Source organism: Erinaceus europaeus, chromosome 2 (assembly GCF_950295315.1).
Source record: "Erinaceus europaeus chromosome 2, mEriEur2.1, whole genome shotgun sequence".
NCBI lineage: Eukaryota > Metazoa > Chordata > Mammalia > Eulipotyphla > Erinaceidae > Erinaceus > Erinaceus europaeus.
The window spans coordinates 82154305-82178582 of record NC_080163.1 but is presented as its reverse complement, the minus strand read 5'-3'; the positions used below and the strand labels follow the sequence as shown (position 1 = coordinate 82178582).

Genomic DNA, 24278 nt, shown 5'->3' with positions numbered 1-24278 from the left:
TGGAACTCTACATCCTCAGAGCCCTGCCCCACTAGGGAAAGAGACAGGCTGGGAGTATGAATCGACCTGTCAACGCCCATGTTCAGCGAGGAAACAATTACAGAAGCCAGACCTTCCACCTTTGGCATCCCATAATGACCCTGGGTCCATACTCCCATGGGGTTAAAGAATAGGAAAGCTATCAGTGGAGGGAATGGGATACGAAGCTCTGGTGGCAGGAATTGTACCTCTCTTACCCTATGGTCTTTTCAGTGTTTCCATTTTATAAATAAATTATAAAAAAATAACTAAATCAAATATGAAAAAAATAAAACAAAAGCAATAACCTTCTAGGGCTGTATACAAATACACAACTAACGCTTTCAGTGATGCCATTCTTATTTTTTTAAACTATTTTTTAAAGATTTTTTAAAAAATTACCTTTATTTACTGGATAGAGACAGCAGAAAATTGAGAGGGTAGAGGGAGAGAGACAGAGACACCTGCAGCCCTGCTTCACACCACTTGTGAAGCTTTCCCCCTGCAGGTAGTAATGGGGTGTTGGGGGAGGGGGCTTTAACCCAGTTCCTTGAATATTGTAATATGTGCGCTCAACCAGATGAACCACCACCCAGCCCTGATGCCATTTCCTTAATTCAGTGTCAACAGGATTCTTAATTGGAGCTTGCTTGTTTGTCTTTTTTTTTCCCCTTAAATTTGATTAAGCATCTTACCCTTCAAACAAGAAATATTATGTAATATCAGTAAATTCAGGTAAAATTTGAGCTTCTTAAGTGTTAAGCCTTCATTAAAAGAGCAACAGAAACCATAGGGTTTGTTCTTCATAAAATCATACTATTTGAGCATTGAGCTCCTTTACATATAAACCATACCTTGAAAATTGCTAACTCAAAAGATAAGCTTAACATGTTATTCCTCCAAACTATACTGGATACAGGCTATGAACAAAACATCAAAAATCTACCTAGACATTGTCACTAGTTTTAGCTGACTTCTTACTTTGCTGCAGTGAGAAAGGACTGTCAGTAAATTAAAGTGTCTAGTGGCATTTCCCAGTCATATTTGAACCTTTTGCTTAAAAACAATTTTTTTTTTAGTGCTGGAAATAGTGCTTCTAGTTACCGTGGTTACATTCTAGTATCTAGTACATTTAAAATATTATTAGTGATTTAGTAGTGATTTAAAAATTTATAAGATAATAGGGGTATAATTCCAATTCCATATATTTCCACCACTAGAGTTCTGTGTCCCCATCCCCCTCCAGCAGAAACTGCAATAGTTCTCCCAAAGTCACAGATTCAGTTTGACTATATATGTATATACATAATTATATACATACTTTTTATTCACTTCCTCTCTAATTCACATCTATACCTATTACTCTTTCACAGTGTTACTATTACACACTTTATCACACATTAGCACCCAAATTTGAGACCCCAACCACCACAGAGGAACACCATACAACAGGGAGCTTCAAGAGTGGTGGAATAGTGCTGTGGAATCTCTCATTTTTGTGTGCTTTTATCTTTTTTTTAAATGGTTTTAAAATTATCTTTATTTATTGATTGATTGGGTAGAGACATCCAGAAATCAAGAGGGAAGAGGAGATAGAGACCTGTAGCACTGCTTCACCACTTGCAAAGCTTTCCCCCTGCAGGTGGAGGCTGGGGACTCAAAATCCAGGTTCTTGTGCATTGTGACATGTGCATTCAACCAGGTGTGCCAGCACCTGCTTTCTGTCTCTCCTTCTATCTTTATAAAAATAAATACAGCTCACTGAGAGCAGTGGAACACGCACTTTGGAAGGAAGCTCCAGAGAAAGTCCTGGCAACAAAATAAACAATTTAGTTACCAGTGCAAAAGCAATTCAAACAGGCAACTATTCACTGAAGGTGGTCAATCAGACTTTATTATGGTACAGAAGAGAATTTGTGAATAAGCACTTGCCAAAATGTCTCTTGTTTATATTCAGTCTCAACTTAATTTTGAAAAAAATCAAAACTCTTTCACTGCACAATGGCAGATAATGTCCATGATGCTTCTGTACAACATTTTAAATGAAAAAAAAAAGTTTTTGAAATATGATACCTAGTGGTAGAATCTCTAAAATCAATAATAAAATTTATCAACTTAATACACTTTGGACAGTAGAAGTGTAGATGTGTCTCTGAGTTTGAGTTCAGCAATGGAATTCATTACAGCAAAATGTTTTTAAGGTACATTTTATAAATATACACAAAATACAGCCTACTTGATGCTTAATTCATTCAGTAGCACTTATACTGCGTATCTTAAGAGATAATCACTTCTAAAAACTAGAACTCAAAACAGTGAAACAAAAACTCTAAACATTATTCACAGTATGGAAACAAAGAAAAAGAGCCATCCATTGTCACTTAATGAAAAATTTTATTTTTGAAAATGTTTTCAAATCTGATTCTAATATGTGTTTATTTATATATTACAGCAATTGATAAAAATCCTTAAGGGGAAATTAATAGTATTCTAGCAAGTTAAAAAAATCCCCACCCCCACACTTTGTTTCTTAGTTTCTGGTTTCAGAGGGAACATCTAATAGAATCCTGTCTATAAAAACAGCTATAATGCTGTGCTTTGAAAAAATCCTGGCTGCATATGATTCTTAATACATTAAGTGATGCTGTTGGCCTTAAGACAACTGACAGTAGCTATAGGTTCCAACCTGGCACTTTCGGTATGTAAAATGATGACCAAAATATGCTGTAAGTTAAGATCAAAATAAAAATGTATCAGATTTCTTGAACTAGATTGTCAAATCAAAATCTTTAGTTTTTAAAAAAATATGAAAAAGACAGTCATGCTTTTCAAAAAATTGAATTCAAATGATTTATAAAATGGGTTGGGATAAGACTTATTTTTTGCTGCAAGTTCATTTAATATAAATTTCTATAGTTTTAATGAAAAGTGCTAATTGAAAGGGTCTTTTACTCCACTATCTTCTCATCTTACAGTCTACTGTGTTGAATTTTTGCTTAACTTAAATTTTGAAACATTTAATACAGTCTTCTCATTGATTAAATACAAGTTCCATAGCTATATAGCTTTAAAAGGTAATCTGCTTTATATCCTCAAAATCAGTAACAACAACAAAAAAGTTATTCTAATAACATTTACAAAACTTACTCTCCATTTCAAATAAAATAATAAAATAAAGCTTTGCTTTTTAAATAGTGCATTCAAGGCACAATAGCTCCATGGTATTAAATATATTTACTGAAGCCAAACATTTTGGCATCAAAAGTTTATCTGAGGTTTTAATTTCCAAATAGAATACCATTTAGTTCATGTTGAACTGAATTTCAAAAAATACATGATTTCTTTGATGATTTGTATAATTTACTTGAATAGATATTGGAGACTCTATTCAATTTAACTATTATACTTTAATGAGAAGAAACTCAAATGGTGTCAATATCAATAGAAAATTAATCTGTTGACTCATCAGGAATCCTAAATCTCAATTCAGTATTTTTGTTTCAACAGGCAAAGAAAACCTAACAAGGAGCTTTTTAAAAAGCCACAATAGCAAAAGAATACTGTAAGCCAATCTTCAAAATTATTATAGATTTTCCTCAATTTACAATTAAAGAGATGAAAAGTACATTTCTGATGTCATGGATTAGTTCTGATAAAAATTGTCTAGACAGTGCTTATCGCTAAGCTCAAATTTCAGTGACCAAACTTCTTTTCATCAGGCAACAAAGACTTAGAAAGAAATTTAAGCCTACAGAATCTGGATAGTGATCTTCAACTGTAAGCCATCTGGACTTCATAATGGATGCACAGTTGATACTGATCACTCAGTCTGAGGCTGGATTCACATCAGAGGAAATAAAAGAAGAAGCCATATTTGCTACTTCCACCTTCACACAGGTTTACAAAAAAGGTTTTACAAACAAAGCTTATCATTATAATACAGTCTGTATCTTTTAAATCCCGAAATTTTAATAGTTCCAATTTTCAAGATTTGAAAATCATATAACTAATGGTCTTTTTATCTGATAAACTGCTACCCAAATTATTGGGTTATCAAGTCTATATCAAGATATTTTCACCATTAATTCATAATCCATGATTTCAATATTTTACAGAAATTAGTATTAGTTGAGATTATCTAAATACTGAATAAAAATTGTGTTGTCTTAAGCAATGACCTAAAGATAACTAGTCCTATTCTGTATGATCAGCTCAAGTAAAACAGGAACAAGCAGCCAATAGTGCCTTCTTGTGAGAAACTTCTTCCATTCATTTACAGCATTTATACCTTAAAATAAAACAGAAAGTATCAAATTTGTGCCAACTAATTTTTTTGTGAACATTATATTTTCTATGTTTTTTCAATTTTTATTAGTGATTTAATATTGATTTACAAAATTATAAAATAATGGGTATAATTCCACACTTTTCCCATCAACAGAGTCCTGTGTTCCCATTCTCTCCCACTGGAAACTGCATTACTTTTCCCAAGACACAAATATGGTTGACTATTATTTATATAACTATATATCTGTATTTATGTAGAATTGCCCCTTTTTTTTCTATGGTCCTGCCTTCTCTTCCTTTCTAAGTCAAACCTAATACTTGCAAGTGTCCTATTCTCTCTCTCTCTCTCTCTCTCTCTGTCTCTCCTTTCTCTGGGTACTGATGAATTGGACTTCAGAGTCCTTTGCTCATCTTCCCCTAACATCTACCCCTCTGGGAGTATGGACCAAAAGTCTTTATGAGGTACAGCAGGTGGGAGTTCTGGCTTCTGTAACTGCTTCTCTGGACATGGGCATTGGCAGGGCATTGGCAGGCCATGGGCATTGGTAGGTCAATCCATTCATACCCAGCCTGTTTTTATCTTTTCCTAGTGGGGTTGGGCTCTGGAGAGGTGAGGTTCACATTGGGGAAGTCATCTGCCCAGGGAAGTTAGGATGGAGTCATGATAGCATCCACAATTTGGTGGCTAGAAGGCAGTAAGATATAAAGCAGAACAAAATGTTTAATGAACATGAACCAGAAAGTAGGAGTTGAGCAGATAGGAATGGGGATTCTAGGGTGAAAAGAAGATAGAAACTAGTCTATTTTAGGTATGTGACTAGGGGCCCATAATTATGGTAATTTTTGCTGGTGCTTGATAGCTAACCTGTAGGTAAACTAAAAATATAGTCTGGGAAGATGGTAGAGTTGAGAATAGAAGTAGAAAGCTGGATCAGGGCAGAGTAGCTTCCTAACTTGAAAACTAATGTCAGAGGGCCAGAGGGTGGCGCGCCTTACATGTATTACCACACACAAGGACCCGGAATCAACCCTCCACTCCCCACCTACATGGAGAAAGCTTCACCAGTGGTGAAGCAGTGCTGCAGGTCTCTCTCTCTCTCTCCTCTATTTCGCTCTCTTTCTCTCCCACCCCCGAATGAATTTCTGTCTATTCTATCAAAGAAAAAAAAGCTATCAAGAAAGACTTCAAAGGCAGGGGGTAGGTGGCACATCTGGTTGAGCGCACTTTACAATGGCAGGGACCTGGGCTTAAGCCCCCCCCACCCCACCCCCGTCTCCACCTACAGGGGGAAAGCTTTGTGAGAGGTAAAGCAGTGTTCCATATCTACCACCCCCCATCTTCTCAATTTCTGGGTATTTCTGTCCAATAAATAAATAAAGATGATTAAAAAATTGTCAACTAGTTTTTTAAAAAATATTTTATTTATTTATTAATGAGAGGGATAGGAGAGTGAGAAAGAACCAGACATCACTTTGGTACATGTGCTGCCGGGGATTGAACTCAGGACCTCATGCCTGAGAGACCAGTGTTTTATCCACTGAACCACCTCCTGGACCATAATCACCTAATATTTAAAAAAACACTAGCCAACTCAGTTCGTGCACTGGTATCTGATATTTAAAATTAAATGTTTTGGGAGTCGGGCGGTAGCACAGCGGGTTAATCGCATGTGGCGCAAAGCGCAAGGACCAGCTTAAGGATCCCGGTTCAAGCCCCTAGCTCCTCACCTGCAGGGGAGTCACTTCACAGGTGGTGAAGCAGCTCTGTAGGTGTCTCTCTTTCTCACCTCCTCTCTCCATTTCTCTCTGTCCTATCCAACAACAATGACATCAATACCAACAATAATAATAACAACAATAAAAAAACAAGGGCAACAAAAGGGAATAAATATTAAAAAATAAAATAAAATGTTTTCTATGTTAGAGGCAGTACAGTTCTTAAATTTAAGTTCTTCATCAATGCTTCTCACAACATATAAGACCAGGAGAAAGAATCATAAAATGCAGAGAATGTGGTTTCTAATATATTAGGATAAGGTCCCAAACTATGCTTTTTCCTTTAAGCTCCCAGGTGGCTGCTTCTACCATTGGTTTGGGACCTTGATTTGTTTTGCAGGGCTCTTCTATTCTTGATAATTCCACATGTTTCCGAGGGCCATCAGAGTTTGGAGTGGTAACAGCTGAGTTGGATGGGGGAACGTAGGTAAATCCCAAATTTCAAATGTGCAGAGTAAAATAATTTTAATTTATTAATATACAAGAAAAAAGACTGGACAGGCTAAAATTGCATATTAGTGCTGATATATCCTTAGACACATAACTATTCAGTAGCTGGAAATAGCTGAGCAAAAAAAAATTATAAAAAGATTACAGAACAATTAATAAGGTAGTTCAAAAAGAGAAGAGATTGAAGATGATTAGTAACTTAAAACAAGAAAAACTTTTCAACACAGATTACTATGAACTATCCTAGGGAATATTTCTTTTCTTTAATTTTTTTTTTTAGTTTTTACTTATTTATGTATTCCCTTTTGTTGCCCTTGTTTTATTGTTATAGTTATTGATGTCATTATTGTTGGATAGGACAAAGAGAAATGGAGAGAGAAGGTGAAGATAGAGAGGGGTAGAGGAAGACAGACACCTGCAGACCTGCTTCACCACCTGTGAAGCTACTCCCCTGCAGGTGGGGAGCTGGGGGCTCGAACCGGGATCCTTAAGCCAGTCCTTGCGCTTGGTGCCACCTGCACTTAACCCACTGTGCTACTGTGTGACTCCCTCTAGGGAATATTTCTAAATTAACATTACTGGGTCCTGCAAGACAGCCCACCTGGGAAGGCGTCTGTTCTGTTATGCAAGTGACCCAGGCTCAACGCCCCTTTCCCCTACCATACAGGGGCAGGTTTTAGTGTGGTGGTAACTCTCTCTTTCTTTCTGTGTTTTTCCCCTTCAATCACAAAAGGTCAGTTTAGGTAACTGAAGCTCTAATGCTGACAAAAAGAAGGAACACTACTAATGTCTCTGGCTCCATCAACAGAATGCAAAACATTACATTAGTCAACTCTTCCAAGATCGGGCTTGTTCAAGGTGATATGGCCATAAACAGTCAACTCTTAATAAAGCCAATTCACACTGCCATTGTTAAGAACACTAATGGCATCTCAAGTGTAAGAATATCAGGTTTTTGTGAGGTATTTTATGATTTTTTTTACCAGATGTTAATCAGAATCCGTTCTGTATTTGATAGTATGCAAATTATTGAAAATAGATATGTACAAAAGTAATACTGGTCTTCTGTCAAAACAAATTTATATTACTGATAGATGGTAGTAATGTGTAATATAAAATATTTAAAACATATTACCTCACAGATGATTATAATTAGTGATTGAAAATACTGAAAATGGGGGTCGGGCGGTAGCGTAGTAGGTTACGCGCAGGTGGTGCCAAGTGCAAGAACTGGCATAAAGATCCCAGTTGGAGCCCCCAGGTCCCCACCTGCAGGGGGGTCACTTCACAAGTGGTGAAGCAGGTCTACAGGTGTCTGTCTTTCTCTCCCCCTTTCTGTCTTCCCCTCCTCTCTCAATTTCTCTCTGTCCTATGCAACAACGACGACATCAATAACAACAACAACAATAACCACAACAATGACTTTAAAAAAAAAGGGCAACAAAAGGGGAAAAAATAGCCTCCGGGAGGAGTGGGTTTGTAGTGTAGGTACTGAACCCCATCAATAACCCTGGAGGCAAAAAAGAAAATGAGCAAATTCTTGACACCATTCTTATGTCAGAATACTATAACATCTACATATACAGAATATTACTAGCTAAACTGGTACAATATTTAGCATGTACAACTTTGCAAATAATGACAGTTATAACTAGTGACAAATACTAAAAAACAAACCTGTGAAACATTATATGCTCTGCAGATTATGTTATATAAAATACTGATTTGTGATATCGGTGAGTGATTCAATAACATGTTTAAGAATTACTTCGTGGGCCCAGGTGGCACACCCGGTTGAGCACATACACTACATTGCACAAGGACATAGGTTCAAGCCCCTGGTCCCCACCTGCAGGGGGATATCTTCACAAGTGGTGAAACAGGGCTGTTGGTGTCTCTCTGTCTCTCTCCCTCTCTCCTCCCCCCTCTCCTTTCAATTTCTCTCTGTCTTTATCCAATAATAAATAAAATAAAAAGATTTTTAAAAAGAAAATTATTTTAAAAAAGAAAATTATTTCAAAAAAGAATTACTTCTGGAAATTTAATATTGTCTCTGCAATTTATCCATCTAGAGAAGATTCAATTTTCACGGTATTAACCATATTTTAGAGTAACCTGATCTACTCATCAGGGATAGTTATGCAAAAATCAAGGCATTTGTAAATTGGGAAATTGCTGGTTCAGCAGAAAAATTTAATATTTTGTGTCAGCAAGATAGCTCACCCAGGAGGGTGCCTGCTTTGCTGTGTGCAGGAAACAAATTTGAGCCTGACCTCTACTACAGTAGGAGTAGTTTCCATTCTGTGATGTCTTTACCTCTCTTCCCACACCCTTCTCTGACAAAAAGGCAGCCTAGAGCAGTAGAACTCTGTTTGTACTATCAATCTGGATCAGGTCAGAAAGTAGTTTCTTTTCAACTTACTGCATTCCTGTGAAAATGAATTTAATTCATCAACTTATTTATATCATTTATCAAATTCTCCTAAATAAACACACATTGAGGCTAGGTCTGTGTCTGGAAGTCTCCACTATGAATAAAGTAATCCCAAAGGGTAGCTAAGACATCTGATTTGAATTACTCAAAAATGATGTTATAGAAGTTATTTACCGGGAGTCGGGCTGTAGCGCAGCGGGTTAAGCGCAGGTGGCGCAAAGCACAAGGACCGGCATAAGGATCCCGGTTCGAACCCCGGCTCCCCACCTGCAGGGGAGTCACTTTACAAGTAGTGAGGCAGGTCTGCAGGTGTCTATCTTTCTCTCCTCCTCTCTGTCTTCCCCTCCTCTCTCCATTTCTCTCTGTCCTATCCAACAACGACAACAACAATAATAACTACAACAATAAAACAACAAGGGCAACAAAGGGGAATAAATAAATAAAATAAATATTAAAAAAAAGAAGTTATTTACCCTAAGACAATTTGAAAATTGTTAAGAAATATAAGCTATATGGAATACAGAGACTTGAGGGGCCAGGAGGTGGCACTCCTGGTTAAGTGCATGTATTACCATGCAAAAAGACCCAGGTTCAAGCCCCTAGTCCCCACCTATAAGGGGAGATCTTCACGAGTGGTGACACAGGGCTGCAGGTCTTTCTTTCTCTTCTCTATCTCCCCCTTCTTGATTTCTCTCTGTTCTATCAAATAAAATAAAGGTTTTATTTTTTTTTATTCTTTTTTATTTTTTATTTTATTTTTTATCAGGGGAGAGCGCGAACGCAGTCCCATTTTTTTAAAAGAGAATTGAAATAAATGAACTTTCAGGAAAAAGTAGCCAAGCTGTTTCTACAACTTTGTGAGAAATATGGTGGCTATCATTGGAGTGTGTGTGTTGGTTGGGGGGGAATCTTTGGTGATAGGTGCAGTGCGGAATCAAACCCTGTAATCATGCGACCTTGTAAAGTATTACTAAATCACTAGTAAAATTATATTTAAAATATATATGGTATAACAATAAAGAAATATTTTTATCTTACTTTCATAAAGTAAGAATTTTGATTGAAGAGTTAGGTCTCATTCTCCATGGTCAATGCAGGATTGCTCATGCCTTCATAAAGAACACAAATTAACATTCATTTGTAGCTTTTGAACAATTGTCAGAGGCTTTTTAGTTCATCCACCACCCCCAGTAAATTTACATCAGTGCCTTTTAGATGTATGGGTACTTATAAGATAGTTATATACAAATACGCTTGATCCAATGTCAGCCAAAATCAGTGTTACAAAAAGTACTTTAACAACACTAAAAGATACACACACACCTTTGGAATATAACTAAAATAGGCCTACTTAGTATCTAAAAAACAGAACACCCCCCCCCCGCAATTCATCATCTGAATTATTCCAGCCTTTAGGTTCATGATTCGTCAACAATTTGACTTTATATGTTACCCTTTTTTTCAGCCACCAAGTTCCAAATGCTCAGATAATACCAACCAGATTTCCCTGGGCAGGTGATCCCACCATTTGTCCTGGAGCCCAGTTTCCCCAGAGCCCCACCCTACTAGGGAAAGAGAAGAGAGAGACAGGCTGGGGGTATGGATCAACCTGTCAATGCCCATGTTCAGCGGGGAAGCAATTACAGAAGCCAGACCTTCTACCTTCTGCATCCCACAATGACCTGGGGTCCATGCTCCCAGAGGGTTAAAGAATAGGGAAGCTATCAGGGGAAGGGATGGGATATGGAGTTCTGGTGGTGGGAATTGTGTGGAGTTGTTGTACCCCTCTTATCCTATGATTTCGGTCAGTGTTTCCTTTTTATAAATGAAAAATAAAATAAAATAAATATTAAAAATTTGTAATTAAGGAGCCAACAAAAAGAGAAGTGGAATATGAACTTAATGATGCAAGCTATATCAGCGCACATGACCTTCGATCATTGCTCAATTATTTATCCTCCTATCTCTTTTTGTCAAATTAATCTTTAAACCTGCTCTCATCTCATCCTTCACTTATTTCTCTTCAATATTTTAAATCATCCTTAAAATTTAGTTTCTCAATTTATCCATCAAAGTAATAGGAAACTTTATTTTTCCAGATAGATCAATAATTAACATCACATAACATTTAAGAAATTATGTCCATGTTAATGAACGACTATGAGATGAAACATGAATCCCTTATGAAAGGGAGCTCTTTCACTCCAAATCTGAGCCCCCCACCCCCAGTTATATACCATTACACTCTGCTCTAAAAAAACCTGAGAGATTCAAATGGCAAATATATATCATTGATTTCTGTTTCAGCAATGCCTAATCCTTTCCATAGACAGTAAAATGTAATGGTATATTTGAAAATGAAGAAAGACTAAGTTAGGGGCTGAGTGGTGGCACACCTGGTCGAGTACCCAGACGCCACCTCTGAGGAGGAAGCTTCAGAAATGGTGAAGCAGTGCTGCAGTCTCTCTCTCTCTTTCTCTGGCTTCTCTCTCCCTCCCTCTCTACTTCCCACTTAGCTCTTTTTTAAAATGCTTTATTTATTTACTTACTTATTTATTTATTTTCCCTTTTGTTGCCCTTGTTGTTTTTCATTGTTGTAGTTATTATTGTTGTTGTTATTGATGTCATAGTTGTTGGACAGGACAGAGAGAAATGGAGCGAGGAGGGGAGATGGGGAGAGAAAGACAGACATCTGTAGACCTGCTTCAACACCTGTGAAGTGACTCCCCTGCAGGTGGGGGGCAGAGGGCTCCATCCGGTATCCTTACTCTGGTTCTTGCGCTTTGCGCCATGTGCGCTTAACCGGCTGCGCTACCACCTGACTCCCTTTTTTTCTTTTTTCTTTTTCTTTCACTGGAGCACTGAGCAGCTCTGGCTGATGGTGGTGCAGGGGACTGAACCTGGGCCTTTGGAACCTCAGGCATAAGAGTCTCTTTGCATAAGCATTATGCTATCTACCCCTGCCTTTCACTTCCCTCTTAATTTCTGTTTTAGAAAAAAAAAAGGCTACCATTAGCAATAAATTCATTATGCAAGAATTAAGCCCCAGTAATAACCTTCATGACAAAATAATATAATAATAAAATAAGACATGAATATTCAAATCATGAGAATCTTGGGAAGGGCATGTATATTCCTTATGAATGCAATTCTTTAAAGAGAGTCATAATTTATTCATTTATTTTTCTTTCTTATCAAAATACCAAAGAGATTTCAAACAAATAAACACTGTAAAATCTAGTAAACCAAAAGTCAGACAGAACCAAGAGAACATCTGATGCAAGAAAGATTGAAAATGCAAAAGGCTTGATGATTAGATTAGTTAATTTGGAGTTCTGCACTCATAGGGATACCAAATACATACTATTTTGTTTACATCTTAGACATAAGTAGTCTTTAAAAGATAAGGAAACCAAGGAGTCAGGCGGTAGCGCAGCAGGTTAAGCGCAGGTGGTGCCAAGCCCAAGGCCCTGTGTAAAGATCCCGGTTTGAGCCCCCGGCTCCCCACCTGCAGGGGAGTCGCTTCACAGGCGGTGAAGCAGGTCTGCAGGTGTCTATCTTTCTCTCCTCCTCTCTGTCTTCACCTCCTCTCTTCATTTCTCTCTGTCCTATCCAACAACGACAACATCAACAATAATAACTACAACAATAAAACAAGGGCAACAAAAGGGAATAAACAATAAAAAAAAAAAGATAAGGAAACCAAGTCCAAAAAAGTTTAGGTAGCTTAAAAAATACTAAATAATAACAAGTGCCCAAATTGTTTAATAAATTGTCTCACTTTAAAGCCTTGCTTGTTCTCTACCAGTAAATTATGCTGTTCAAGTAAGTAGGAGATAAGAAAAAAAAAAAAGAGGGGAGTCAGGCAGTAGCACAGTGGGTTAAGCGCAGGTGGCACAAAACACAAGGACTGGAGCAAGGACCCTTTTTTGAGCCCCCCGCTCTCCATCTGTAGGGGAGTTGCTTCACAGGCAGTGAAGCAGGTCTCTGTCTTCCCCTCCTCTCTCTATTTTTCTCTGTCCTATCCAACAATGACAATAATAATATCTACAACAATACAACAAGGGCAACAAAAGAGAATAAATAGATAAATATTTAAAAAAACAACAAGAGAAATTTAAATGGAATAAGAAGAAATAACAGGTAAGTAACATTGTGATTATGCAGTCAGTGGTTTAAATTGCATAGGAATGTTGGAATAAAGTAACTACATAACTTAAATTCCTTTTCAAAAGATGCTTTATGAATCTTTTGTCTAAGAAGATTTAATTTCCCCCATTTTTTAGTAAGTTGTGAGTATATTTCCAATATTCTACTTTACATTGATAAAGACCTGGCTCTTTAAACTGGAAAAAAAGAGAAATGTAGAACTATCTTTCACAAAATAAAATTTCTACAACTAACATATTTAAGTATTTCCCAAACAGTAGTTTTTTGAAAATATATTTACAATGGAAGCCCAACCTCAAAACAAACTATTGGTAATCTAATGAGTTTAACCCACTTGCACTATTTTAAAAATAATGTATATCGAAATAGCCAAACGAGAACAACGTTACCAGCTTTGCCTTTTCCTGGGTTTGTGCTGCTGTCTGTCCAAGAGTGAGACTCAGTAAGAAGATGGCTCTGGGACTCTCTCAATGGCTTTGCAGGAAACTGGTGGCTTTCAGGACTGAATAATAGTAATCATCATTATAATCATAATGTTAACTCTTGATAGTATTGAGTATTTCTCAAAATTATGAATTTAAACCAGTTGTTATGCAAGATAATTGTAAAAATTACTCAAGGAAAATTGAGGATCATAAGAATAAGTTATTAAATCATAATTGAAAAGTGCTCTATCATCAGTTTTTTCCCCATTATTTTGATTACAATAAGATGGCAGTCTTTAACAACAGAGCATCTCCATGTTTAATAATGTGAATAGATACCAGTTTCAGTCTTCAGCAAATAATCTGTTCTGAACTTAATACTGTCAATTTTAATTAAGTTTAAGTTATATTCCATTTAGGGCGAATTAAAGTAGTTCCTCATTTAAGACAGTGCTATATAATTTGGTTTAAGATAAGTTTATAGGACATTTAACATAGAAAGGAAAAATATTCTTCTTTAAATGGAAAGCAAAAAGAGGTGACAGTATAGAAAGACAAGTTTAAGAAATGCACAGACCTAACTGGTATTAACAAAGGAATTCTCTACCTTCTTCTATAAAACTTAAACAAAACTTTGAGTGATATCATTTAAAAAGAAATGTGAACAGGTGTAGATGGCATAATGGTTATGCAAAAAGACTTTTATTCCTGAGGTTCCAAAAGTCTCAGGTTCATAGTGAATTCACATTCTTTACTCCATCTTGGATGGAGCGTGAAGATCTCATGTTAAGTGAGATAAGTGAGAAACAAAAGGATGACTATGGGATTATCTCATTCATAGATAGAAACTGAAAAACAACACCAGAAGGGAAAACTCTACGCAGAACTTGGACTGGAGTTGGTGTATTGCGCCAAAGTAAAAAGACTCTGGGGTGGGGGGTAGGGTTTGGGACCTAAAACATGATGGCAGAGGAGGACCTAGCAGGGGTTGTATTGTTATGTGGAAATGTTGTGCATGTAGAAACTATTGTACTTTACTGTTGTTAATAAACCATTAATCCCCCAATAAAGAAATTTTAAAAAAGCTTGAACATACTTGAAACCTTCAGGTCTTATAAATTTGATGACCAAATATAAGAAATGAGGAGTCTTAAAAGAATTCAATTTTTAAAAATTTAAGTAGAAATGCCACATATTTTCACATTAGTTGTTAGAAAAATACACAGAATAGTGACCATAGATGTGATAAAAAGTAGTGGGCTCTCAGTCTTGAGGGCCTGAATTTGATTCCTGGCATCATCTGTGCCAGAGTGGTGTTCTAGTTCCCTCTCTCTCTCCCCCCACCACCCCTCCTTCTCCCCTCTTTTTCAAAATAAATACATTTCTTTCAAAAATATACTGAGACTAAATGATGGTACAGTCTGTAAAGTACACATGTCATGCATGAGGACCCTGGTTGAAGGTCCTAGTCCCCTACTGCAGTAAGGAAACTTCATGAGGGTTGCAGGTCTCTCTCCCTCTCTGTTACCCTCTTCCCTCTTGATTTCTGGCTATCTCTATGCAATAAAATAAAATTAAAAAATTAAAAAAAAAAAGAAAGGAAGGGGCTGGGTGGTGGTGCACCTGGTTGAGTGCACATGTTACTGTGCATGAGAGAGACAGAGAGATGCCTGCAGTCCTGCTTCACCACTCATCAAGCTTTCCCCCTGCAGGTGGGGACTGGGGGCTCGAACCCGGGTCCTTGCACATTGTAATACATGTGCTTAACCAGGTGTGCCACCACCCGGCCCCTCCTTTCCTTCCTTCCTTCCTTCCTTCCTTCCTTCCTTCCTTCCTTCCTTCTTTCCTTCCTTCCTTCCTTCCTTCCTTCCTAGTCCCCACCTGCAGTGGGAAAGCTTTCAGAGTGGTGAAGCAGTGCTGCAGGTGTCTTTCTGTCCCTTGTCCTCTCTATCTCCTCCTTCGCTCTTGATTTCTGACTGTCGCTATCCAATAAATAAATAAACATAAAATAATTAAAGAAAGAAAGAAGAAAGGAAGAAGAAATAAAGAAAGAAAAGATGGCCATTATGAGCAGTGGAGTCATGCAGGCACTCAGCACGACTTGTGGTATGGTATGATAACCCTGTGGCAAAAATCATACAGAATAATATTTTACTTAAATAAATTTATTGGCATAGAATCTGTTAGTATATTTCTAGGATACCCTAAACACTATTTATAGTGATGTTCCAAAACAAAAAAAAAGTTATATCGAATTCTGCAAATGAATTTAGTTGAATATAGCATTTGAATGAATATACTTCTCTGCTACTCATTGCCTCATTTCTAAAATTTGAGAATTTCATATTTTTGTACAACATTGATGTCCTCATTAAAAATCTGGAGGTAAGTCTTAAAAAAATAATATCATTAAACTTAAAAGTATGTCTTCTTTTTTTTTTTTAAAGTATTTTATTTATTTTTGAGAGAGATGCAGAGAGAAAGACACAGAGAAACACCAAAACACTGCTCAGCTCTGGTTTATGGTGGCGTGATGGATTGAACCTGGGACTTCAGAGCCTCAGGTATGACAGTCTCTTTGCATAACCACTATGCTATCTACCCCCGCCCAAAAGTATGTCTTCTTTTAATGAAGTATGTCTTCTTCTAATCCATATTATTCCTTGGGAAAGGAACCACATACTAAGTACAGCATATCAAATCCTTACAGATTCATTACAGCTAATCTTCATTCAGCAGTATTCTTTGAGTATCTATTATATTGATGAATAATCTTTGATATTTTGAAAGTTTCATTGTAGTTTATGAAAAATAAGAAAAAAGAAAAACAAATGTGAAATAAGTCAGGTGACAAAAAGCTATCACAATAGAAATAATTATGACAACTGAAAAAGACAATGTAAAGGGATGTGGAGAAACAGATCACTGTTTTACGAAGGATCTCAAAGATGGTTTCCATTGTGAAGCTGCACCTGAGCAGAAAGTGAAAGAAGCAAAGCCATTCAGACATCTGCAGGAACAATGACGAGTAAATGGCAAGAGCAAAGGCACTAAATAAGTGACACATGCCTGGTATATTCGAGGACAAGGAAAATGTATCTGAGAATTGTGAGCAAAGAGTTGACATCACGAAGGTGCTGGCAGCCATATTAGGCAGGACCAAGTAAGGGTTTTCATTAGTTGTTGCTCTTATTAAGAAGACATCAGTAGAAGGTGCTTACCATAGGACAAAACAATGGGCAGCCTGGGAGGTAGCACAGTGGCTAGAGTGCTGGATATGGAAGCATGATAATTCCAAGTTCCATTCTCCAGTACTTCATGTGACAGACTGATGCTTTGGTTTTCTTTCTCTGTCCATGTCAATAAACAAATAAAATCTTAATAAAAACATGAAAAGATAGAAGCAGTTACAGAAGCCAGACCTTCTACCTTCTGCAACCTACAATGACCTTGAGTCTATATTCCTAGAGGGATAAAGAATAGGAAAGCTATCAGAAGAGGGGATGGGGTGTAGAGATCTGGCAGTAGGAATTGTGTGGAGTTGTACCCCTCTTATCCTACGGTTTTGTTAATGTCTCCTTTTTTTAAATAAATAAAATTTAAATCACATAGGAAAAAACATAAAAAGACAAAACAATATTTAAAAAGAAACAAGATCACTCTGATTTCTTATTGGAAAACAGATCAGAATAAGGTAAAGATGGAATCAGGAAGATTGGTTGGGAAAGCATTAAGTAATCCATGTAAGAAAAAATGGACTCGATCAGAAAAACAGCCATAAAAGCTAAAAAATATTTAATATTAGATGCATTCTGGGGTAACATCTAACAGAATTTACAAACAGAGAAATTCAAGTTAATTGAGACAGAGAAATCTAGGATGAATCCAAAGTTTCTGGCCTGAGTACTTAGGAGAAAGGAGGTCACTCAAACTTAGATATAGAAATCTGAAGAAGAATCAAGTTTACGATGAAAGTCCAGATGGATTAGAATCAAGACTTACACTTTATGCTCATTCAGTTGGGGCTGACCTTTAGATATTCAGGTGGGAATGTTTAATAAATAGACATACATACAACTGTGATGTAGAGAGGAGAACATAGTACTACTCATAGGAATTTTGTATGATCAATTTAGAGAAATTACAGAATCTTATAGGGGAAACTTATGGTATTAAAACAATTTTATTTTAAATACCATCTTTATTCTCTATTGATTTATTACTGGATAGAGACAGGGAGAAATTGAGAGGGGAGGAGGAGATATACAGAGGGAGAGAGACAACTGCAGCCTTGCTTCACCACTCATGAAGATTTCCCCCCTGCCGGTGAAACCAGGGACTTGAACCTGGGTCTTTGTGCATTATAATGTGTACACTTAACCAGGTGCGCCACCTGGCCCCCAGTCATCAAAATTTAATCTCAACATTTAACAGAAAAGGAAGAGAAGCCTGGAGAAGTCACTTGACCTCTTCTCGATTACTTATTTGGGCAACAATACCAGAATTAGGATTTTTACCCAGAGTACACTTAGCAGGAGAGATACTATCTTTCAACTCCAAATACCATGGAAATATATATATATATATCTTAGTAAGTGTAAAATATTATTTAAAACTGTTAGATTTTATGAAAGTTAGGAAATAGGATCAGGGAGCTATACAGTTCAGCCACCAACTGGAGCACTACTTCACATGTGTGAAGCCACAGAGGCTTCTGATTCAGTTCCAAGCCCTACCCTATCTATGCCAAAGCTGAGCAGTGTTCTGGTCTTCCCTCCCTTATTCTCATTCACAAATAAACAAATGAAAAACATATTTTTAAGTTTGAAGAATATTTTAAACAATTTATTAAAACAAGATATATATATATACATATATATATATATTTTTTTTTGCATTGAGGTATACGAAAAAACATTAACATTTAACTATGGAATTTTCAAGTCAGCATTCCAATTTGTTAAAATGTCCTGTGAAAAATATTAGTGAATTTGAAATGATTAATGACATCACTGCCTTTAAATGTATTCTGGAGTTAAACCAGACTTCACTGGTGAAAGTACATGATACATAGGAAATATGCATTGGAGGGAGTCGAGTGGTAATGCAGCGGGTTAAGAGCAAATGGTGCAAAGCACAAGGACCAGAGTAAGTATCCTGGTTTGAAGCCCAGGGCTCCCCACCTGCAGGGGAGTCATTTCACAAGCAGTGAAGCAGGTCTGCAGATGTCTTTCTCTTCCCTTCTCTGTATTCCCATAGGTCCTGTGTGCATAATGATCTGTCAACTAGGAAAAAAAAAACCTTTAAAATTTAAGGATAATACTATGGCTATGCTTTTCTTTTGCTGTTGTTGTTATAGTTATTATTGTTGTTATTGATGTTGTCATTGTTAGGACAGAGAGAAATGGAGAGAGGAGGGGAAGACAGAGAGGGGGAGAGAAAGATAGACACTTACAGACCTGCTTCACCATCTGTGAAATGACTCCCCTGCTAGTGGAGAGCCAGGGACTCGAAACGGGATCCTTACCTGGTCCTTGTGCTTTGTGCCATGTGCGCTTTGTGCCATCTGCTGCACTACCATCTGACTCCTTTCTTATTTGTTTTTTATTTAAAAATTAGAGGTATGTAGTCAGGAAATCCTTGGATTCCCATATAAATAGGATGGGCTTAGACCTCTTACCTCTCTCCACTACCACTTCCACCAGTAGCATCATCTTTCAGGCCTTCCCAATACCCTGGCCTCACCATAAAGCAGAGATGGTAGGAGCTGCACCAGTCTGCAAAGGGAGACTAGGGTATACTACCCTGCCCCTCAAGGAAGACTGGCCCTAAAATGAGTGCAGCCTGCACTGTTCCCAGCAGTGACCACGAGCTCAGACCAATAGGGACTCAGAGGTTACACAGGCTCTGGTGCTCAATATAAATATACAGATATATATGGGCCCTGGGTTGGGTGAATGGAGGTAAAAAGTTAATTTTATCCACAGAATATTGTCAAGAACAGGAGCTACTCTCTAATCCAACTTTCTAGCCCTTTTCTCCACTCTTGACACCATTTTCTCAGACAATATTTTTATCCAACTTCATTTCATGTTAGTTATCAAACTCAAGCAAAGACTACTATAGTCATGGGTCCCTAGAAACATGTTTAAATGGACTTCCTAGCTTTCTTCTACGTTATGATCCCTAATCTTATGAGCTGTATTCCTACTTTTAGGTTCTTGTTCATTAACAATTTTGTCTAACTTTATATCCTGCCACCTCCCAGACATCAAGTTGCAAATGTTATCAAGATTCCATCTTGACTTCTCTGGGCAACCTCACCAATGTGTCCTAGAACCTCACCTCTCCAGAGGGAAAGATAGAAACAGGCTGGGGGGTGGGGGTGGGGTTGGGGTGGGGTTGGCAGTGGTATGAATCCACATGTCAATGTCTACGTCCAGCAGAGAGACTCTCCAGCCAGAACTCCTACCTCTGTACCCCCAAAGCAAATTTGATGTATACTTCCAGTGGGGGAGAAGTGATAGGAGGGAGAGGATAAGAGGGCTCTGAACTCCAAGATCTGGAAAGGAGGAAAAAGGGAGGGAAAGTTGGATGTAGTGTTCAGGTTATATGTGGCTTGGTGGGGAAAAGAAGATTGGACCTGAAGAAAAAAGGCAAATTATATACAAATGTATACAGATAGTTGTAGAGATGATAACTCATGTCTGCAACCTTGGGAGAACTGTGGTAGTTTGCAATGGAGGGACTGGGGGATTCAAAACTCTGGTGGTGGGAATGGTGTGGAATTATATCCCTGTTGACATGTAATTTTTTTTTTTTTTGCCTCCAGGGTTATCGCTACGGCTCAGTGCCTGCACTACGAATCCACTGCTCCTCCTGGAGGCTATTTTTTCCATTTTTTGGCCATTATTGTTATTGCTGCTGTTGTTGAATAGGGCAGACAGAAATGGGGAAAGGAGAGGAAGACAGAGAGGGGGAGAGAAAGACACCAGCAGACCTGCTTCACTGGTTGTGAATTGACCCCCTGCAGGTGGAAAGCTGGGGACTCAAACTGGAATACTTACATCATCCTTGCACTTCGAGCCATGTGCACTTAACCAACTGTGCTACCACATGCCCCCACCCCAACATGTAATTTTGTAAGTCAATATAAAATAATTAATAAAATGTTTTAAATGGGGGCTGGGCAGTGGTGCAGGGGGTTAAACGCACATGGCCCGAAATGCAAGAACTGGCATAAGAATCCTGGCTTGAGCTCCCAGCTCCCGACCTGCAGGGGGATCGCTTCATAGGCTAGAAGCAGGTCTGCAGGTGTCTATCTTTCTGTCCCCCTCCTCTCTTGATTTCTCTCTGATCTATCCAATGGCAACAGCAATAACAATGATAAACAACAAGGGCAACAAAAGGGAAAAAATAGCCTCCAGGAGCAGTGGATTCTTAGTGCAGGCAATGAGTCCCAGGGATAACCCTGGAGGCAAAACAAAACAAAACAAAACAAACCTAGAGGTATGCTTGTATCTTATAGATATTAAAATTGTTGTTTGAAGTTTAAAAATACATATAGAATATTGAATTTCCCATCAAAATGAATATATTACCCAGAGCCATCTACAAATTTAATGCTATCCCCATCAAGATCCCAAGCACATTTTTTAGGACAATAGAAAAAATGCTACAAATGTTTATCTGGAACCAGAAAAGACCTAGAATTGCCAAAACAATCTTGAGAAAAAAGAACAGAACCGGAGGCATCACACTGCCAGATCTCAAACTATATTATAGGGCCATTGTCATCAAAACTGCTTGGTACTGGAACATGAACAGACACACTGACCAGTGGAATAGAATTGAGAGCCCAGAAATGAGGCCCCATACCTATGGACATCTAATCTTTGACAAAGGGGCCCAGACTATTATATGGGGGAAGCAGAGTCTCTTCAACAAATGGTGTTGGAAACAATGGGTTGAAACATGCAGAAGAATGAAGCTGAATCACTGTATTTCACCAAATACAAAAGTAAATTCCAAGTGGATCAAGGACTTGGATGTTAGACCAGAAACTATCAGATACTTAGAGGAAAATATTGGAAGAACTTTTTTCCGCATAAATTTTAAAGACATTTTCAATGAAACGAATCCAATTACAAGGAAGACTAAGGCAAGTATAAACCTATGGGACTACATCAAATTAAAAAGCTTCTTCACAGCAAAAGAAACCACTACCCAAATCAAGAGACCCCTCACAGAATGGGAGAAGATCTTTACATGCCATACATCAGATAAGAGTTTAATAACCAACATATATAAAGAGCTTACCAGACTCAACAACAAGACAACAAATAACCCCATCCAAAAGTGGGGGGAGGAATTGGACAGAATATTCACCACAGAAGAGATCCAAAAGGCCGAGAAACACATGAAAAAATGCTCCAAGTCTCTGATTGTCAGAGAAATGCAAATCAAGACAACAATGAGATATCACTTCACTCCTGTGAGAATGTCACACATCAGAAAAGGTAACAGCAGCAAATGCTGGAGAGGGTGTGGGGTCAAAGGAACCCTCCTGCACTGCTGGTGGGAATGTCAATTGGTCCAACCTCTGTGGAGAACAGTCTGGAGAACTCTCAGAAGGCTAGAAATGGACCTACCCTATGACCCTGCAATTCCCCTCCTGGGGATATATCCTAAGGAACCCAACACATCCATCCAAAAAGATCTGTGTACACATATGTTCTTGGCAGCACAATTTGTAATAGCCAAAACCTGGAAACAACCCAGGTGTCCAACAACAGATGAGTGGCTGAGCAAGTTGTGGTATATATACACAATGGAATACTACTCAGCTGTAAAAAATGGTGACTTCACCGTTTTCAGCCGATCTTGGATGGACCTTGAAAAAATCATGTTGAGTGAAATAAGTCAGAAACAGAAGGATGAATATGGGATGATCTCACTCTCAGGCCGAAGTTGAAAAACAAGATTAGAAAAGAAAACACAAGTCGAACCTGAAATGGAATTGGAGTATTACACCAAAGTAAAAGACTCTGGGGTGGGTGGGTGGGTGAGGAGAATACAGGTCCATGAAAAATGATGAATGAAATAGTGGGGGTTGTATTGCTAAATGGGAATCTGGGGAATGTTATGCATGTAAAAAAAAAAAAAAAGAAGAAGTAAAAAAAAAAAAAAAAAAAGAATATTGAATTTCCAACGCCCATTCACTTCTTTCCCCATAGAAATGGCTCAGGTAATGCTTAGAAGTCTTTAAAGAGTACTAAGAATATAGTATGTACTGCTAATGAAACTGGGAAACAAATATCAGGGACTGCATTTATTTTCCAAAAGTTTCATCTAGGGAAATTCTTCTGACTTCTTCATAAAAATTAGTACAAAGATAGGACATAGAAGATCAGAGGGAATTTTTTTCCTTTCTTCTCACATGAGCATTATGATAGCTAATTAGGACTTGTACTTTTTTTTCTTTTAAATACTACATTTACAAATCATAACATATTCCACTCAACTAAACTGTAAAAGAGTTAACACCTTTTTACCCACCACCTAGATTATTAACAGAAATCTACAATTGTAGTTAAAACTCCGTTGGCCTATACCCCCTCCCCCAAGTTTGTGCCCTCCATCATTCCAAGTAGAAAACATTGTAGTAAATTCTTTACTATTCTTAACTTTTAAACACTTTTCATAAACCAAAAGACACAAGAGAATAAAACATATAATTGGAATGCAAAATAGAAAGACACAGACAGGAGGCTACAGAGAAGCAACAGCTGTGTTTCCTCCTCTCCTTTCCTGGGTCAACCAGGAATACCAAAGGAGACCACCTGGGGATGCAACAAGACAGGACTAGAACAACTTCAGGAACCCACCAAATCACTGGTGAGTGCTCATGGACAGAAAGGCGCCTAGGGAGAGATTAAGTGGCTGGTAACAGTCCAGTAGTTTACCAGTTGAGATACCACCTCCAGTCTATTTCACCAGCAAAAAGACAGCTGAAGAGAGGAGAGGACTCCCCTAAGATTCACCAAATGCAACTGTGAGTCTCCATTGTTACTGCCCTCAGAAGCTGGAGCAGTGGGGGGAGGGAGGGGGAGGAGGAGGCCCTGTGCTGACACCAGGGGACAGAGAACTAACCAGGAAACTCAGAAGATCTATACTTAACTGGCCTAGAGGTGGGGCTATGAGAGTCTCTTTGCATAACCACTGGATTATCTCTGCCACACCCTGCTTTACATCTTGGCAGGAGTCAGTGATTAAACTAAGAAGCCTACTTATACTTTAAAAGCCCTCAGGGTCCCATAGTTTACAGGGAAGAAAAAGAACAAAAGAGGCTTTTAAGCCACTGAGCCTCCAACTCAGGGATTAAAATAATATTGAAATAACTGCCAATTTCCACAACTGTAAAACCTTTAATTACCTTACTTAGACACAAATCAATCCAGGCAAGAGTGATAAGTAATTTGAAAGGTACTGAGAGAGGGACCTCACAAAATACTATATAAAATGGTTAAACCAACAAGAAGAAATATTGGAGAAATGAACCAGGACAAGAGTCCAGCTAAAAGCCCCCACAAAGGTTGAAGCACAAAATAATGAGGTCAACATGAAACACTACTTTAGGAAATAATCACAGAAGTGAGTAAAGAGTTTGAAAAAATTGTCATTAGAAGTGCAGAAATGAGACTCTGGAAGAAAGCACT

General features: G+C 37.9%; 1 protein-coding gene across 3 annotated transcripts in view; it reads right to left on the bottom strand.

Annotated features, from left to right (window-relative positions):
• Positions 1-1885: 1885 nt before the first annotated feature.
• ZDHHC2 (zinc finger DHHC-type palmitoyltransferase 2) overlaps positions 1886-24278 on the bottom strand; it is a 110127-nt gene continuing 87734 nt past the window's right edge. For 2 of the 3 annotated variants that reach the window (XM_007516279.3, XM_060183416.1), the window contains 3 exons: positions 13525-13637; positions 10004-10074; positions 1886-4306 (listed from right to left, as the gene is read on the bottom strand). In XM_007516279.3, the coding sequence (XP_007516341.1) occupies positions 10034-10074; positions 13525-13637 (154 nt within the window). In that variant the 3' untranslated portion in view covers positions 1886-4306; positions 10004-10033. The remainder of the gene's footprint in view (positions 4307-10003; positions 10075-13524; positions 13638-24278) is intronic. The other variant, XM_060183419.1, reaches the window with a different exon arrangement.